Source organism: Chrysochloris asiatica, unplaced genomic scaffold (assembly GCF_000296735.1).
Source record: "Chrysochloris asiatica unplaced genomic scaffold, ChrAsi1.0 scaffold00045, whole genome shotgun sequence".
Taxonomy (NCBI): Eukaryota; Metazoa; Chordata; class Mammalia; order Afrosoricida; family Chrysochloridae; genus Chrysochloris; species Chrysochloris asiatica.
In genome coordinates this window covers 7,804,956-7,824,364 of record NW_006408563.1, presented here as the reverse complement: position 1 = coordinate 7,824,364, position 19,409 = coordinate 7,804,956, and the positions used below count along the sequence as shown (strand labels likewise).

The 19,409-nt window shown below is 38.5% G+C and overlaps 1 protein-coding gene across 1 annotated transcript in view; it reads left to right on the top strand.

The window, feature by feature from the left end:
- FAM117B (family with sequence similarity 117, member B) overlaps positions 1 to 19,409 on the top strand; it is a 139,796-nt gene that overhangs the window by 80,685 nt on the left and 39,702 nt on the right. The window contains exons 4-5 of the mRNA XM_006862028.1: positions 9,710 to 9,802; positions 14,253 to 14,366. Coding sequence (XP_006862090.1) covers positions 9,710 to 9,802; positions 14,253 to 14,366 — 207 coding nt within the window. The remainder of the gene's footprint in view (positions 1 to 9,709; positions 9,803 to 14,252; positions 14,367 to 19,409) is intronic.

Below are 19,409 nucleotides of genomic sequence, written 5' to 3'. Positions count from 1 at the left end.
AGAAGAATGAAGTCCTTGACAACTTCAATATTTTCTCTGTTGATAAGAATGTTGTTTACTGGCCCAGTGGTGAGATTTTTGTTTTCTTGACATTGAGATGTAATCCATACCGAAGGCTGTGGTCTTTGATTTTCATCAGTAAGTATTTTAAGTCCTCTTCATGTTCAGCAAGCAAGGTTGTATCATCTGCGTATCGCAGGTTGTTAATGAGACTCAGCTGTAAATACCCATTAATACTTAGAACATGGAATGTACTAAGTATGAATCTAGAAAAATTAGAAATAGTAAAAAAGAAATGGAGTGAAAATACTATGCCAGGAAAGACAAACTGAAGAGGAATGGCGTCATATCATCAAAAAATCATCAAACTCAGTCATGAAGTGCAGCATTGTCTGTGATAGGATAATATCAATATGCCTACAAGGAAGACCAGTTAATACCACTATTATCCAATTTTATGCACCAACCACCAAAGCCAGTGATGATGAAGTTGAAGAATATACCAAATTCTTCAGTCTGAAATTGAACAAACATGAAATTAGCATGTATTGATAATTATTGTTGATTGGACTGCAAAGGTTGGAAACAAAGAGGAAGGATCAGTAGTTGGAAAATATGGCTTTAGTGATAGAAACGATGCTAGAGACCACATGATAGAATTTTGTAAGACTTATTCATTGTGAATACCTTTTTTTTTTTTTAAGTTTTTATTGTGAATTGAGTGGAAGTTTACAGGGGAGATCATCAGTTTTACAGTCAACAAATCATATACCTTGTTTCATTACAGTATTTATAATCCTCTCTAGGTACCATCATAAACCAGTATTTCTCTCTATTCACTTCAGCTCTTTTTCTTTTTTAAACACTCGGGTATATGTCATAATGTATACCACCAAAGGGCACATTCTGCAAGTCTGCCTCCTGGCCACCATCTCTTGGTCCCTCTCTTCACATTAATCTAGGTCCTCAGCTGCTCCCTCTCTCCATGTCCCCATCTCTGCCTCCGTCTCTGGTTTCACCACTTATCTGGATAAAGTCTCGCATTCCGATTGTGCTCTTCTCCCTTGATAGTCCTTTGTTTCTGGATTGTAAGATTACAACTCCCCCGTTTTTGTTAGAAAACTTCTACCTTTATAATTGTTGACAGTCGCCATTAGTCATGATAACTATTACTATTGAATCATAAGAATCTTACCCCATCTCTTTTAACCAGACCCATGTAGATAAGATGAAAACTATTCAGTGGAGATTCTTACTTTCCCCACACACTTTTTTTTTTTTCTTCCTCCCCCCCCCACACACACTCTTAAACTAAACTCCCCCTTGAAAGCTTGTACCTTTATCGACCCCACATTTTTGGTAGCCACAATCTAAGTTGCCCGTCCCTATCTACCCTGTGTACAGAGGCGATAGCATTGATAACTTGATGTGAAGACTCCTTGCCTCTCTGTTGGTATTTAAAGTTACTACCTCCATGGAATCCTGGTGTGGCATGTGAGTTAATGCGCCAGACTGCAAAGCAAGCCAGTTAGAACTGCAAGAATGACAGTTCAAGTTCACCGGTCGCTCCTTGGAAACCCTATACAGGGTGGCTATGGGTCGGAACCGACTCGATAGCGCTTAACAACAACAACACCTCCATGAGTATAGGTCAAGTTCATCAAATTGAAGCAATTTACCCTTGTTTCCTTTATTTAAAAAAAAAAAAAAATTTTTTTTTTTAAATCGTCCTCTAGTTGAATTCTGGTTATCAAGCCATCGTAGGCCAAATGGGTACTATCGCAAGTTTGGTGTTCTTGTGCATCTCCCCTCACTTCATATCAGCTGGATGCTTCACTCTCAGCTCTAGCCTTCTGTGGGTATGTCCTTGTTCATGGGCTCAGGTGTCCCAAGGTCTCACCACATTTTGGACCAACCAGCCCTTCCTCTTCTCTATCTCATCTCCAGGTCAACAGGAGTGTGTGTACCATGGTTGAACTCAGCCCATTTCTTCATAGCTGCCTTTCTCCCTCTTCTACTCTCCAGTAGACCAACATGGTCTCCAGCAAGCTTGCATGCCTGCTTATGTGTTGCCTTTGAGTTTCAGTCTTAGAGGGGCCTTTGTCCTGAAGGAACTTGATTGCTTGCCTTGATTGCTTCCTGGCGAACAGCTTGCTTATTCTTGTAGTAGCCAGTCATACTGCCATTTTTGTTTTGGGTTTTTCCTGATGACCTTTCTTTGAAAATGTATCTATCTTCTGTTGCTTTAGCTGTTCCAGGCTGGTCTGCTTGTCCTTTCTAGTGGGAATGCCCCACCTCAGAAGGTTCTGGATGGGATTCAGGATTCCACCTAAGGTCCTCTACACTGCAAAGGATCTGCAAGAGGCCCATTTCACTTGGCAAAGTCTAGAACCCCTTTTAAGGTATTCCAATCAGTTATAAGCTTAAGACGGGCTTATAAGTTTTCTGTAATCATGTTTCCTGACATTTCTTTCTATCCTACTCCAGTGTCTTACTTTATGATAGTAGGCAAGGGAAACCAATATTCTTAAGACAGTCAAACATCTTAGTATTATTTCCCCTCTTCAAACTATGTGTAGATCCCTGTCTCACAGAGCCCTATTGTTCCAAGGTTGAGCATGCATCACTATTTACCTCTGTACCATTTGGCCCATGCAAACCTGTCTCAGTAGTTCCCTGTCTACCTTGTTCTTCCACCCCTCCCCTCCCGCTTCTTGTATTGCCCTCCACAGCACCTGAACTATGATGTGTCTGCCCCCTACCCTGTGCTCTACCATCACTTCCCTCCATCTCCCCTTAACACCCCCATCCCATCCGCACCATTGTGGTTACCTTATTTTTTTCCGTTAACTTTTCCCTCTATTTAAGACAGTCTTTTTTAGTACTATAATCTACCTGACCTTTTCACAACCTGGATCTCTGTTCCTATGTGTTTACCTCCTTTCACATTGTAATTATTTGGAGAATAGACTGACCTTCCAGATCCTTTGAATATGTTCTTACAGTTTTGTTCAGTTCTTGTCTCTTCCATTTGTTGATGGAGTCCAGGTGGTGCTGCCAAGTATGTCAGTCTCTGGTTTTTGTCTTTCTTGTTGGTTCTCAGTCCACAGAATTCCCTTTAGGATGTTTTCAGCACAGGGTTGGTTTTGGAAAAATCTCTTAGCTTCTGTTTATCCTGGAATGTTTTGATTACACGCTCGTATTTGATTGACAGCTTTGCTGGTTAGAGGATTCTTGGTTGGTAGTTTTTTATTTGTTTGTTTGTTTGTTTTTCCTTTCAGGGTTTTATATATGTCTCCCCATTGCCTTCTTGCCTGCATGGTTTCTGTTGAGAGATCTGACCTTAATCTGTTTTGCTCGCCTTTGTATGTTTCCCTTCTCTTTTCCCTAGCCGCTTTCAGGATTCTGTCCTTATCTTTGATTTTGGAGAGCTTGATTATGATATGTCTTGGTGATTTTCTTTTAGGGTGTATCCTTCCAGGGGTTCATTGAGCTTCTTGAATGCTTATATTTTTGCTTTTCAGAATGTTAGGGAAATTTTCTTCCAGAAGCTCTTTAACTGTCTCCTCTGTGGACTTGTGTGATTCTTCCTGGCTCAGAATGCCGATAATTCTTAAGTTAGTCTTCTTCACATTGTCCAACATGAATCTTAGACCTTCTTTAGATTTTTTATCCTTTTTGCTGCTTGCTCTTCTATCTTAGTAGTATTGAGAGATTTGTCTTCCAGCTCACTAGTTCTGGCTTCTATCTCTTCAGTTCTACTCCTTTGCCCTTTCAGTGTGTTATCTATTTCTGATTCTATTATTAATTGTTTGGCCCTCTTACTGTAGGTTTTGAATTGTTTCCAATACTGTATCTATCTTTTTTGATTGTTCCTGTAGCACTTTCCTGACTTCTTCCTTCTTTTTCTCAACTCCATTGTAAAGGATTTTGATACATTTTATAATCATTTTTCTGAATTCCTTCTCAGGCATTTCCAATGCCTGCCCATCTTCCAGTCCTGAAGTGTAGGTCTGCCTCCAGCTCATTTTTCTCCGTTACTTTATCTTGTTTCTGGACATGTGCTAATATGGTCATCTGTTTCTGTTGGGGCATATTCAGTAGTTAGCTGTGGCCTTAATACTTACATAAGTGTGTGTTTTGGTGTTACGCTTTCTGATTGCCTCCAGATAGATGGGATCAGGAGATAAGCTTCACTTTCCATTCACCAGAGTCACCTATCTCTGGTGTTGACTGCCTACCTAGTGTATGGCAGCTGGTATTGGTTCTGTCTGGATTGTGGGATTATTTAAGTGTGATTGTAGCTTGACTATATGACAGAAACTGCTGTCTCTTCCTTTAACGTAGGGAGCGAAGAGCCCCCTAAAGGTAAATATGGGTCCAAAAAATAAAAAAGCAACAGCAAAAAAAAGACAGATCGTATGCTGTAGTCTATAATCGCAGAAAAGAGAGACGAGACGAAAAAAACAACAAAATCTGTAGCCTATGATGAGTGTGATTTTAATGTCCTCTTTCCACTTCTTGGCTTCAAGGCCACCTGAGAAATTTCACAGTGCTACTGTTGGTCATTGAGACATAACTCAGGATTTAATTTTCGGCCTTTTTCCTAGTGATAAAACAGTTCAGGGCTGGCTTTGGCCATTTGCGCTGCTGTTTGGTTTTAAGTGGTAACTCTTCCTTTAAATTTGGAGGAGTTCTGTGCACATGCGTAATAGAACCCTCCAGGGGTGGGGGTGGGTTGTCAACTCACTCAGGCACCCCATCTAGTCACCAGAATGGAGGTGCGCAGACAGTGAGAGACCATGAACAAATACCAAAAAAAAAAAAAAAAGAATGTCCACACCTTTACCTCTGTCCTTTTGTTAGGTGTCTGTTGCTGCTCTGATCCTTACCCCACTCAGTCTTTCCCAAGATGGCCATTCTGGGAGCAGCTGAGCACCTTGGATTAGAAAGCACTGGGTTTCCTGCTTCTGCTATAATTGCACTGGCTGTGAGCCTTCCAGTCATTCTAAATGTACCTTCATATGTGGTTCAGAGTTCTGGGGACCATCCCCTGAACCTGCTTGGTCTGGAATTCTGTGTTGTTGCTGATGGAGATCCTCACTGCACGTCTACCCTATCCGCCATCTTTTTGTTCTTTCACGGATACCTTTTTTAAACAGTACAGAAGATGACTATACAAAGGGATCTCATCAGATGGAATAAACAAATCTAATTGGCTACTTCTGTGGATAGAGATGGTGGAAAAGCTCCATATCATCAGCCAAAACAAAACCAGGGGCAGACTGTGGAACAGACCATTACTCATGTGCAAGTTCAGGCTGAAGCTGAAGAAAAATTAAAACAAATCCATGGAGAACCAAAATATGACTTTGAATATAACCCACCTGAATTTAGCGATCATCTGAAGAACAGATTTGATGCATTAGACACTAAAGACTGAGGACCAGAAGAGTTGTGGGATGACATCAAGAACCTCATACAGGAAGAAAGTAAAAGGTTATTAAGAAGACAAGAAAGAAGGAAAACACCAAAATGAGTGTCAAAAGAGTCTGAAACTTGCTCTCCAGTGTAGAGATGCTAAAGCACATGGAAGAAGTGAGGAGGTACAAGACTGAACAGAAAATTTCAAAAGTCAGTTCAAGAAGACAAAGTCAAATATTGTAGCAAAATGTACAAAGACCTGGACAAAAAAACAAAAGGGCAGATCATGCTCAGCATTTCTCAAGCTAAGAAAGCTGAAGGAAAAATGCAAACCTCAATTTGCAGTATTGAAGGATTCTGTGGGCAAAGTTATGAATGATGCAGACAGCAATAGTAGATGGAAGTAATACACAGAATCACTGTAACAAAAAAATGGTCGATGTCCAACCATTTCAAGAGTTAACATATAATCAAGAGTCTGTGATACTGAAGGAAGAAGTCCAAGGTGCATTGAAAACATTGGCAAAGAACAAGGCACCGAGAATAGATGGAATACAAATTGAAATCTTTCAACAAACTGAAGCAACACTGAATGCCATCACTTGTCTATGCCAAGAAATTTGGAGGAAAACTACCTGGTCAAGTGACTGGAAGAGATCCATATTTGTGTCCACTTCAAAGAGAAGGTGACCCAACGGAATGCAGAAATCATTGGACTATTATCTTGGATATCCCATGCGAATTTTGCCCAAAGAATCCTTCAGTATTTCATGTTAAGGCTTGAAATTTTTTTCAGTTGTTTCATCTTGAGAACTGCTGAGGTTTTCTTCCCTTTCTTTCAAGAAAGTGAGGCGGCACTGGAGGCACTCACTCATCTATGCCAAGAAATTTGGATGACAGCGATCTGGCCAACTGATTGGAAGAGGTCCATATTTGTGCCCTTTCCAAAAAGAGATGTGACCTAAACCAAATGCAGAAATCATCAGACAGTATCATTGATATCTCATGCATCTGAAGTTTTACTAATAGCTAAAGCTCTGGAAGCGTAGTGGTTATGAGTCAGGCTGCTAACCTAAAGATCAGTTTGAAACTACCAGTTATTCCATGGGAGAAAGATGAGGCTTTCTGCTCCTGTAAAGATTTACAGTCTCAGAAACCCTGTATAGGGTCACTATGAGTCGGAACTGACTCCATGGCACATAACCAACCAAATAATCAAAAAAGGCTGCAACCATACATTGACAGAGAACTTCCAGAGTTTTCAAGCCAGTTTCAGAAGAGGACGTGGAACAAGGGATGTCATTGCTGACGTCAGATGGATCTTGTCTGAAAGCAGAGAATACCAGAAAGATGTTTATCTGTGTTGTATTGACTACACAGAGGCTTTCGGTTGTCTGGATCATGACAAGCTATGGACAACATTGTGGAGAATGAGTATTCCATACCACTTAATTGTGTTCATGAGTAAGCTATACATAGACCAACAATCATAACAATGAATCATTGTGAGGATTAAGTAATGAAACACATGTAAACCACTTAAAATAATGTCTGGCACATTAGTAAACATTCAATAAATGTTTGTTAATAAAATTATTACCTCTGATGATTATTGTGAAATTAGAACAAGGATAACACTTAGATTTCACCTTTCCCTCAGTTTGATTAATTGCTGTTGGTTTCCTGGAGAATTACATTGGAAAAGATTTAAGCTAAAGACTGCTGTGATTGATTACCAATTTTTACCTCTAATAAACAGGCTGGGAACACTTGTGTCAGTTAGTTACCATCCCTGGTTCAGAATTTTATTTTACTGCCTAGTGCTCCAGCAGCATTGTGGTAGAAACTATCTTATAGATGGGTTCTTACAGAAAGGTTTTTGTGACTTTGACAAGTTAGATCATGTAACCTGTCTGGGCCTAATTTTTCTATTATGAAATAATTACGTAAGACTTTAAGGTCCTTTTCAGCTCCTGGCTCCTGGTGGGGAAGGGAAAAATGGGGATGAGCGAGGGAGGCTCTGGAAAATAAAAGGCAAGACAGCATCAAGAAAAGTCAGGAAAATGGAAATACATTTTTTAAAGATGTTAATGTCCCCTGTTAGTCCACTTGCTACTCTCTTTATTTTGGTCATCAGAATAAATGAACAATTAAGATTTTACTATATATGATTATCTGTTAGCATAATTACTTGACATAAAGGTAGCAAAAATGTGTTATCATGCCTCTTTTTACCCCTTCCTGTGTCTATGGCAAACATTAATTCCTGTGAGCTCAGATAGCCTGAGTATCTTTCTCATACAATACTCTGGCATGCCATTGCCAGTGGTTCTGGGATGGTCTACAAAACGAATTCCCTACAAAATTGATTTACTGTTTCTGCTTAAGAGTTTGGTACATAGCTTATTACTTCACTACCGCCAATCTCTGCAGATTTGCTCCCACTTAACCCAAATGATGTTCATAAAAAGTTTCTATTCTAATCATTTGCCAGTTTGCTCTCCAGAAAGATTGTAATATAGGAGTTATTTAAGTTACCTTCTTTTCACTGGGTGTTTTTTGTATTTGCTGATTATACCAATTTGCTGTTAAGTGCTTTCAGGTTGGTTCTGACGCATAGCAACCATATATAGGGTTTCCAAGACTGTAAATCTTTTTGGGAACAGAAAGCCTTGTCTTTCTCTCTTGGAGCGGCTGGTGGTCTTGGTCCACTGATCTTGGAGTTCCCAGTCCAGTGCTTATCTTACAGAGTATGTATGTGTCATTGAATTATTTGTGGTTCTCATTCAAAGGATATTAATTCTTTTCACAATTTCCTTAACCTCCTAGGTCTCTTTTCCTTACAGGTGGCTTAGTCTTGAATTTGTGACTCATAAGAATGCTGTCTGGTTTTCTTGAAATTCTTTTGGTTGCTTGTTTTCTTTTTTGCATAAAGTAGTCATCTTTTGCTTTTAAAAAATCTTACATTACATCTAGGATCACTATCCCTTCAGAGGTTAATTTTTATTATTAATTTATTATAAATATTTATTATGAAATTGTTTTATGTTTCCAATTTATGACTATGATTAAAACCTAATCAGCTTAAAGATTTGGTAAACTGGAAGCTTGTTGTTGTTAAGTACAGTGGAGTCAGTTTGGACTCATAGTGATCCTGCACAGGGTAATCTTAAATTACTGAGGTTAACTGCTTATAAATCTTTAAACTCATTTAGAGGTTATTTCCTTTTATTGAAAGAATAATCTGGAATTGTAGCCAAAATAATAATAATAATAACACTGAAAAAACAACTATTTTATTTGTTTAATAGATTCCAGTAACACTAAAAAAAATCTTAAATGTAGTGAAATGAACGTAGTGAAGACACAGATTAGCATTTTTTCTAAAATTACTTTTTTAGTTACGCTTGTTATTTTGAATAAAACCTTGATCTATGGTTGAAATTGTTCTTAAGTGCCGTCAAACCAGTTCTGACTCAGCAATTTGCTGATGGGCTTGAACGGCCGACCTTGTGATTAACAGTTCAGTGCTTATCCTACAGCACCACACCAAATTAAAATTAGGATGTAATATTAGGAAGAAAAGAAAATATCAGAATCTTTTTTCAACACACAAATGCATTGACCTCAAGTGTAAAGTCTGCAGTTGCTTCTCAAAATGTATATGTATCTTTGCCTTTCTTCGGTAAGCCTGCACAAGTTCCTGAATGAAGCTATCACAAGATTATGGAATCAAATTCTACAAAAAATTCTTGAAATACATATACAAGAAAACTGCTGAATGAAGAAAGGTCTTACTTATGTTGCATAGAAATTTGCCTCCCAATGATTTCTATCCTCTGAACCTAAGACACTCTTCTGAGGCTGTAGAGAACAGATCCAATTATAAATGAGCTAATATCCAGATACCGTATGTACCATATTAGCCAATGTCCAGATACTGTATCAATCCCTTTGTTGTTGTTGCAGTGAGTCATTTGCAACTCATAGCTACTCTAGATAGGGTTTTTGAGGAGCGGCTGGTGAATTCGAACTGCCAAAATTATGGTTCAACTTGACCTTGTAGTTTAAATGCTTATCCTATAGTGCCACACCAGGACACCTTTGTTAGGTACACATTAAGTTTATATGTATATTTCCAGTTGTGGTACCTAGAATGGAAAACTGGTCTTTACAAGGTAAATTAATTTTTGTGTTACCATTTCTGGGTTTTATAATAAATATTATAAGCATTATTGTTAAGTGATTATTTAATTAAAATTCCCTTCCCTTCTTTCCATTTTAGACAGAAAGTGCATGGGCTGAAGAGTATGCTGAAAAGAAGAAAGGGTCTCACAAGCGTTCAGCATCCTGGGGCAGTACAGATCAACTTAAGGAGGTCAGAATAATGACTTAAAGAAAGTGGATGTGAAAATTCGATGTTTGTTGGCTAGTTCCTTGATTGTGTGGGTAACAAGGATTTGCCTAGTTTCCATTGAGTGTATTCTTTAATTTGATAAATAGTGACACAAAGTTACTGTATTAATATGATCTATAGATTTGAATGCAGAAAAGTACACATTATGTGTTTTTCTTTGTCCTTTTTTAGGAGAGTCTTTATTTGTACATAAAATATAAAGTCTATAAAATTGTAGTGGTAACAGCAAATGCACATTTAATCTTTTTATATATGTTAATATTTCTGAAATTCAATAACCCAGTATAACCAATAGATTATGGCCCTATGCTATGAACGAAAGCCATATTCTATGACCATAATTATGACATTTTGTATTTTACATGTACTATATAATTTTTTTTTAATCCTGTCAAGGAGTAATATGGGATGTTCATTGAAATTGCCTTTTTAATTTAAAGATTGTATCAAAGGTTGTATTAAAATGAGGGCAACTCAAAATATGGAGAAATAGCTGTAAACATCCACATTAATAATCAGAACATGGAATGTATAAAGTAAGAACCTAGGAAAATTGGTAGTTGTCAAAAGTGAAATGGAACTCATAAAGATCACTATCTAGGTATTAGTGAGCTGAAATGGTCTAGTATTGGCCTTTTTTAATCTTACTGTTTACTATGTTTACTATAGTTTACTATGCCAGGAATGACAAGTTGAAGACTAAAGGCATTGCATTGCTCATCAAAAAAAAAAAGTCAAGATTTATCTTCAAGTATAATGCTGCCTATGATAGGGTAATATCCATATGCCTACACAGAAGACCAGTTAATACCACTACCACTCATATTTACTCACCAACCATTAAAGCCAGTAAAGATGAAATTGAAGAATTCCATTAACTTGTTCAGTATGAAATCGATTTAAACATGCAATCAAGATTGATAATTACTGGTGATTGGAATACAAAGGTTGGAAACAAAGAGGAATGATCATTGCTTGGAAAATATGACCTTAGTGATAGAAACAATGCTGGAGATCACATGATAAGAATTTTGTAAGACCACTGACTTATTCATTGTAAATATTTCTTTTAAACAACGTAAAAGACAACTAATACACATGGATCTTACTAGATGGCATACACAGAAAACAAATAGACTGTATCTGTGGGAAAAGACAGTGGAACAGCCAAAACAAGCCCAGAGGAAGGCTACAGAACAGAGACCATCAATTGCTCATATGCTAGTTCAGGCTGCAGCTGAATAAAATTTTTGAAAGTCCACGGGAGCGAAAATATTATCTTGAACACATCCCACCTATATTCAAAGACCATCTCAAGAATAAGAAGACCAAAAACAAGAGTTCTAGGATGACATCAAGAACATCATACAGGAAGAAAGCCAAAGATCATTAAGAAGATAAGAAAGAAGGAACAGACCAAAGTAGATGTCAGAAGAGACTCTGAAACTTGATCTCCAATGAAGAGATGCTAAAGTAAGTGGAAGTATAGAGGAAATAAAGAGCTAAACAGAATTTCAAAGGGCAGGTTGAAAAGACAAAGTCAAGTATTAAAATGAAATGTACAAACATCTGGAGTTATAAAACCAAAAGGGAAAAGCACGTTAGCATTTCTCAAGCTGAAAGAACTGAAGAAAAAATTCAAGCCTCAACTTTCAATATTAAAGGATTCTGTGGGCAAAATATTGAATGATTTAGAATGCATCAAAAAATATTGGAAGGAATACACTGAGTCACTGTACCAAACAGAAATGGACGATGCTCAACTATTTCAAGAGATAGCATATGATGAAGAGCCAATGGAATTGAAGGAAGAAGTTCAGTGTGCATTGAAGACATTGGCAAAGAACAAAGTTCCAGGAATTGATGAGATACAAATTGAAATCTTTCAACAAACTGATGCAACACTAGAAGTGTTCACTAATCTATGCCAAGAAATTTGGAAGACAGCTACCTGGTCAACTGATTGGAAGAGATCCGTATTTTTGCCCGTTCCAAAGAAAGTTGACACAATGGAAAGCAGAAATCATCGGACATATCATTAACATCACATGCAAGTAAAATTTTGCTCAAGATAATTCAAAAAACATTGACAGGGAACTGTCAGAAGTTCGATCTGGATTTAGATGAGGATGTGGAATAAGGGATACCATTGCTGATGTCGGATGAATCTTGGCTGAAAGTAGAGAATACCAGAAAGATGTTTTCCTGTGCTTTATTGACTGTATAAACGCTTTAGACTGTGTGAATCATGAAAAGCTATGGACAGCATTGTAGAGAATGAGCTTTCTGAAACTCATTGTGCTCATACGGAATCGATATATATATGCCAAGAGGTAGTCATTCAAACAGAACAAGGCGGCACTAAATGGTTTTAAATTAGGAAAGGTGTATGCCAGGGTTGTATTCTTTAACTATAGTTATTCAATCTGTACACTGAGCAAATAATCTGGGAAACTGAATTATATGAAGAAGAATGTGACATAGTGTTTGAGGAAGGGTCGTTACAAAATGGCAATATGCAGATGATACAACCTTGCTTACTATGAAAGGGAAGAGGATTTGAAACTTAATATTGAAGCTCAAAGACCACAGCACTTCAGTGAAAACAAAAATCCTCACCATTGGACCAATAAATTAAATCATGATAAATGGAGAAAAAATTGAAGTTCTCAAAGACTTCATTTTCCTTGGATCTACTATCAACGCTCATGGAAGCACCGGTCAGGAAATCAAATGACATATTGCACTAGGCAAATATTCTCTACAAAACCCCTACAAAGTATTCAAGAGCAAAGGTATCAGTGTGAAGACTAAGGTGTGCCTGACCCAAGCCATGGTGTTTTCAGTTGCTTCATATGCATGTAAAAGTTGGACAATGAGTAAAGATGACACAGAAGAATTGATGATTTGAGTTATGGTGTTGGAGGTGAATATTAAAACTACCACGGAATAACAAATAATTCTGTTGGAAGAAGTACAACAGCCAGAATGCTGCTTAGAAGCCAGGATGTTTAGACTTTGTCTGTCACACTTTGGATATTCTATAAGGTGGGACCAGTCCTTGGAGAAGAATATCATGTTAGGTAAAGTGGAGGGTCCTCAAAAAAGAGACCCCAACTAGATGGATTGGCACAGTGGTAGAAGCAGTGGGCTCAAGCATAACAGCAATTGTGAGGATGGTGTAGGAATGGGCAATATTTGATCCTGTTATGCATAGGGTCATTATGAGTTGGAACCAACTTGACAGCACCTAACAACAACAACTGCTACATCTGTGAATAAATTCCGAAGCTTTAATTGGTTTTTGTGGAACTGATTTTAAAATACTATTTAATTTTGGGAGCTGTAGAATTATATGGTCTTCAATTTGCATCACATCAAAATGTCTGTTTTGGCAACCTTGAGGGACTCAGTGTTCTTCAGAAATGTTCTTTGCATTTGGAAAATAAAAAATCGGATGGAGAGAGGGAGCAGCTGACTCTAAACTCATGGAAAGAGAGGGACTGGGTGCTGGTGACCAGGAGGCAGGCTTGCAGTGCCCTTTGGTTGTTTAAATTATTATATATTCCTGAGTGTTTTTGTGTGCATCCCTCACCACCACCACCCAAAAAATAAACACAGAGGCAATGTAAGCAAATACTGTTGAATGATGATGCACAGAGGAGATTGTAATCATTACAACTAAACAATGGTGTAAAGCTGATGTTCTCCCATGTAAACTATCATCTATCATTTCCATTCACAATAAAAACTTAAAAAAAAAAAAAAAAAAAATGTCTGAAGGGACAAGACCAGGGCAGGAGGATAGATGGTATAAGGTTTCCCAATGAAATTCTCTTTGGACAGCCCTTGCTACCCTTGAAGAATGAATAGGTGAATTGCAATAATAAAAAAAAATCCCTTCACTGCTGAGAAAAACTTGTTAGATGCTGTCGAGTTGGTTTTCAATTTTCTTAAAAATGCTTCCTAATATGCCCTTTTGATCATCCCATGTTCTTAGAAAACATCTATGCCGCCTTGGGATCCTACAAAACCATTGTTATCATCTCTGACCTCACTTCTCTGCCTTGTTTTGATTGGAGCATTTATTTTGAAGGCATCCTAAGACAAGTGTATTACTGAAAAAATTTGTCTGCAGCTCTCCACTAATTTCACAGACACATTTAAGTATATTTTGTTGAAATAAACCTGTGCATAATGAACTGGACCCTAAGTAGCAATATTTTTTTTTTTAACTTAGCCATATATATATATATATATAAAACTTTTAGCGCATTCATTCAGATTTTGTGCAATGGTTTAAAGTGTTGAAGGACTATTAGGTGAGAGGTTTACCACTTATTAAATGAACAGTATGTTTTTATGTGGTGTGGAAAATACTCTGATATCTTTGGTATATTTCCCTTTTCAGATTGCAAAATTACGTCAGCAGTTGCAAAGAAGTAAACACAGCAGTCGGCATCATCGAGATAAAGAAAAACAGTCTCCATTCCATGGAAACCATGCAGCTATTAACCAGTGTCAGGTAGGAGCATAGATACCATGAAGTTCAAACAAAAAGTTTTTTGTTTTTTGTGGTGATTTAATATTTTATAGGTAACTGTATAGGACTAAAATGTTCAAAATATATTTGAAACTGATTATGAAATCACAGTTTTCTAAACATGAACAGGATTAAACTGACAAAATGATGCTTTCTTTTAGTGATCCAAGATGATTTTTATGAGACATAGATACATACATATGTTGATTTACTATATTTTTGTCTTTATCCGTTTAGTATATTGAAAGCAAAGGAATATGGATATATAAGCATGGCTATGGAATCAGACCCTAGGCAGGTAACTTATCCTTTCTAAGTTTCAGTTTTCTCATCTGAAGATTGGAGATAATAATACCTGTCTTATAAGGTCTTTTGGTAGGAGAAATCCTTTAGCTGGTTTGATTCCTTAAAGAGTCCTATGAGCTGTACTTAATGGTTCACTCAGGGAACAGTTTTTTTAATGGACTAAAATTAGCTAGAATCCCTTGGGAAGGCCACCACCCATCTATCTGATTATCATACTATGGTGGCTTGAATGTTGCTAGGATACTGGAAGCAATGGCACTGGTATTTCACCCATATTGGACAGTTACCACTAGATCTTCCAAACTAAGGTAAGCCTAGGAAAAAAGACCTGGTATTCTACATTTGAAAATTGGCCAATGAAGTGTTCCTATGGATCATAGAATATTGGCCAAGACTTTTACTTGCTGACTTTAAACATGTCATTGGGAGGGACTGATAACTGGAGAAGGACTGAAGTTTGATTAAGTGGAGAGCCAGTGAATGTGAGAGAAACCCACAATGAGATGGATTGACATGATGTTGCAACAATGGACTCAAACATACCAACCATCTTGAAGATGGTGCAGGCATCGGTGATGTTTTGTTCTGTTATGGTGTCTTAATGACACCTATAACAACTTCAGCAAACAGGGAACAAGTTCCTTTCCAGCCCATGATTGCCCTTTTTGCATGAGGTTTGCCTTGGGAATGGGGATTCAGTTTGTTATCTCAACTATATTCCTATCTCAACAGTAAGGCAGTAGGGCCCTGGGAGAGAAACTAGAAGACCTAGTTCTTTGATTTTCAAGTTTTTGTTGTTGTTTAAAAAAAAAAAAGACTGGAGTTACTAAACTAGGGCCTGTCTGCCTACCTCTTGCTTTTGTAAGTAGAATTTTATTGGAACACAACCACTCTCATTTATTTATGCATTGTTTGTGACTCCTTTTATGCTACAGCAGTTGAGTTGAAGTTGTCAGAGTTTTCATTGTACTTGGATCTACCATCAACACTCAAGGAGACAGCAGTTGAATAATCCAAAGATGTATTGCATTGAGCATATCTGCTACAAAAGATCTACTAAAGTGTTCAAGAACAAAGGTGTTACTTTGAGGACTAAGGTGGTGCCCCTGACTCAAACCCCAAGGTATTTTCAGTCTCCTCACATGCATGTGAAAGCTAAGCAATTAATAAAAAAGACCAGAGAAGACGTGATGCCTTTAATTTGTGATGATTGTGAGGAATATTAAAAATACCAGGGACTGTCAGAAGTGCAAACAAATCTGTCTTGGAGGAAGTACAGCCAGAATTCTCCTTAGATGTGAAGATGGCTAGACTTCATCTCACGTACTTTGGGCACATTGTCAGGAGAGAATAGTTCCTGGAGAAGGGTATCATATTTGATAAGTGAAAAAGTTGTTTTTGTTGTTGTTAGGTGCCATCGAGTCGGTACCAACTCAGAATGACCCTATGTAAAACAGAATGAAACAATGCCCGGGCCTGGGCTAACCTCACAATTGTTGTCATGCTTAAGCCCATTGATGCTGTCACTTTGCCAGTCCATCTTGCTGGGGGTCTTCCTCTTTTTCTCTGACCCTCCACCTTACTAAACATGATATCCTTCTCCAGCTGGTCCCTCCTGACAATATGTCCAAAGTATGAGAGACGAAGTTTGGCAATCTAGCCTCCAAGGAACACTCTGACTGCACTTCTTCCAACACAGATCTGTGGGTTCTTTTGGAAGCCCGTGGTAATTTCAATATTTTCCTCCCAACACCATAACTCAAAAGCATCAATTCTTCTGCGGTCGTACTTATCACTTTCCAACTTTCGCATGCATATGAGGGTATTGAAAATACCATGGCTTGAGTCAGGTACACCTTAGTCCTCAAGCTGACATCTTTGCTCTTCAACACTTTAAAAAGGTCTTGTGCAGCAGATTTTCCTAATGCAATACGTCGTCTGATTTCATGACTGCTGTTTTCATGAGTGTTGATGGTTGATTCAAGAAGAATGAAGTCCTTGACAACTTCAGTCTTTTTCTCCATTGATAAGAATGTTGTTTATTGGTCCAGTGGTGAGGATTTTTTAAAATTTACATTGTGATGCAATCCATACTGAAAGTTGTAGTCTTTGATCTTCATCAGTAAATATTTTAAGTCCTCTTCACTTTCAGTAAGCAAGGTTGTGTCATCTGCATATTGTAGGTTGCTAATGAGTCTTTTTCCAATCCTGATGCCCCGTTTTTCTTCATATAACCCAGATTTTCGGATTTTTTGCTCAGCATACAGGTTGAATAAGTATGGTGAAAGAATACAACCTGTCACACACCTTTACTAATTTTAAACCATTCAGTGTTCCCATGTTATGTTCCAACAACTGCCTCTTGGTCCATGTACAGATTCCTCATGAGCACAATTAAGTGTTAAGAAATACTCCACAATGTTGTCCATTGCTTGTCATGATCCACACAATCGAAAGCCTTTGTGTAGTCAATAAAACACAGGTAAACATCTTTCTGATATTCTCTGCTTTCAACCAAGATCCATCTGACGTTCGCAATGTTAACTCTCGTTCCATGTCCTCCTCTGAATCCGGCTTAAGCCTCTGGAAATTCTCTGTCAATTAATGTATGCTTTCAGCCATTTCTATATTTCCTTTAGTAAAACTTTACTCCATGGGCTATCGAAGATGTTATCAGATGATTTCTGCATTCCATTGGGTCACCTCTCTTTGAAATGGATACAAATACAGATATCTTGCAATCAGGTGGCTAGATAGTTGTCTTCCAAATTTCTTGGCAGATCTGAGTGAGTGCCTCCAGTGCTGTCTCACTTTCTTGAAAGATTTCAATTTGTATTCCATCAATTCCCGGTACCTTGTTCTTTGCCAATTCCTTCAGTGCACTTTGGACTTCTTCCTTCACTATCATTGGCTCTTTATCAGATGCTACGTCTTGAAATGGTTGAACATCGACCATTTCCTTTTGGTACAGTAACTCTGTGTATTCTTGCCATCTTCTTGTTTTTTAAAATATTTTATTGTGAATTGTGTGATAGTCTTCATGGGAGAACATTAGTCCTTCATCCATTCTATCATACATCATTTCATTGGCATAGTTACCATCCCGTCCATGCATCCTCATCCAACCAAAGGGTGTGCCCTGCAAGCCTGCCTTCCCCCTCCCCCCTAGTCCTCAGCCCCTTTCCCTCTCTGGATCCCAAGTCCCCAGCCACTCCATCTCTTCACGTCGTCTTCTCTGCCTCCATCTCAGGCCTCTCTGCTTCTCTGGGTAGGATCCTGCTCTCCGCTCTTCTCCATTGATGGTCCCAGGGTCCTCTGCTCCTAGCTGAAAAGTTAATCACTCCCCTCCTTGCTACAAAATGTCCACCTTTAGATTTCCAACCCTCACAGTCAGTTCTGATAACAATTATTCACTATTGCATCACAAAAGACCCATCTGTATTTCATTTCATCAGCCTTTCCTGGACAGGCTGGATACTATTCACTGGAGACTCTGCCTTCCTCCATGTCCTTTGTATCTAGGTTCCCTCTTGAAAGCTTGTAAGCCAATCACTTCTTACCTTTGTAATCCTCCCCCCATTTTGGGTAGCCAATGTCCAAGTTTCCCATCCCTGTCTACTCTTTATGTGGAGGGGGTGGGAATAATTCTTGCAGCAGGGATTTGTTTCCTCTTTTGAACTACTGCATTTATAGGTGTAGGTCATGTTTATCGAATTGTATCAGATGATGCTTTTTTTCTCTTCTTTCTTCTTCGGGTTGAGCTCTGTTCATCCAGTCATTGAAGCCAGGTAAGTGAGTATCTTCTGCAAGTGTGGGTGTTCTTGCGTCTGTCCGCCCTCTTTTTATCGGCTGGCCGCCCCACTCTCCATTCTAGTCCTCTGTGGCTGTGTCATTGACTATGTGCCCATGAGTCCCCAGGTCTTGCTTCGCTGCTGGCCAACCAGGTCTCCACCCGGGTTCACAGTAATTTGCTGAACGATGTAGGGCTTAGCTCACCACTTCACTGATGTTCTTTGGTCACTTCCCCTTATGGGTGACGTGCATGGTCGCGAATCAAAGCATATATTTTCCTTGCATCTTAGTCTTGGAAGAGGATTTGAACTGAGAGGACCCGATCACTTGCCTTGATGTCTCCTGGGCAAGCAACCTGCATGTTCTTGTGGTAACAGTCGGACTGCCCTTATTGTTTTGTATTTTTCCTGTAGGTCCTTCTTTCAAGAAGTATATTTTGGTTTGCTAGCTGCCCCCGGCTAGTCTGCTTGTCCTTTCAAGTGGAAAATTTCCCATCTCTGAAGGTCTGGATGTGGTTCGGGCTTCCACCTATACTCCCTGTAATGCAGAGGCTCCTCAGGAAACCTCCTTCACTGGACACATTGTAGCCCCATTTTAGGTATTCCAATCAGTTATATGTAGAAGACGGACTTACAAGCTTTCCATGGTGAAATTTTTGGCTATTCCTTTCTCTCCCCCTCCAGTGTCTGTTTTATTGTATAATGCAAGGAAAACCATGATTCAAAAGACAGCCAAGCATCTTAACATTATTCCCCCCTTTTTTCCATTCCACCCATGTCTCAGTCTCTGTATTCCAGAGCCCTGTTGTTCTAAAGCTGTGCCTACATCATTTTTTACCTCTGTCCCATTTAGCACATTCATACTTATCTAATTGTTCTCCCATCTGATTTGTTCTTCAATTCCCCTCTCCCTACTTGTATATTGCCC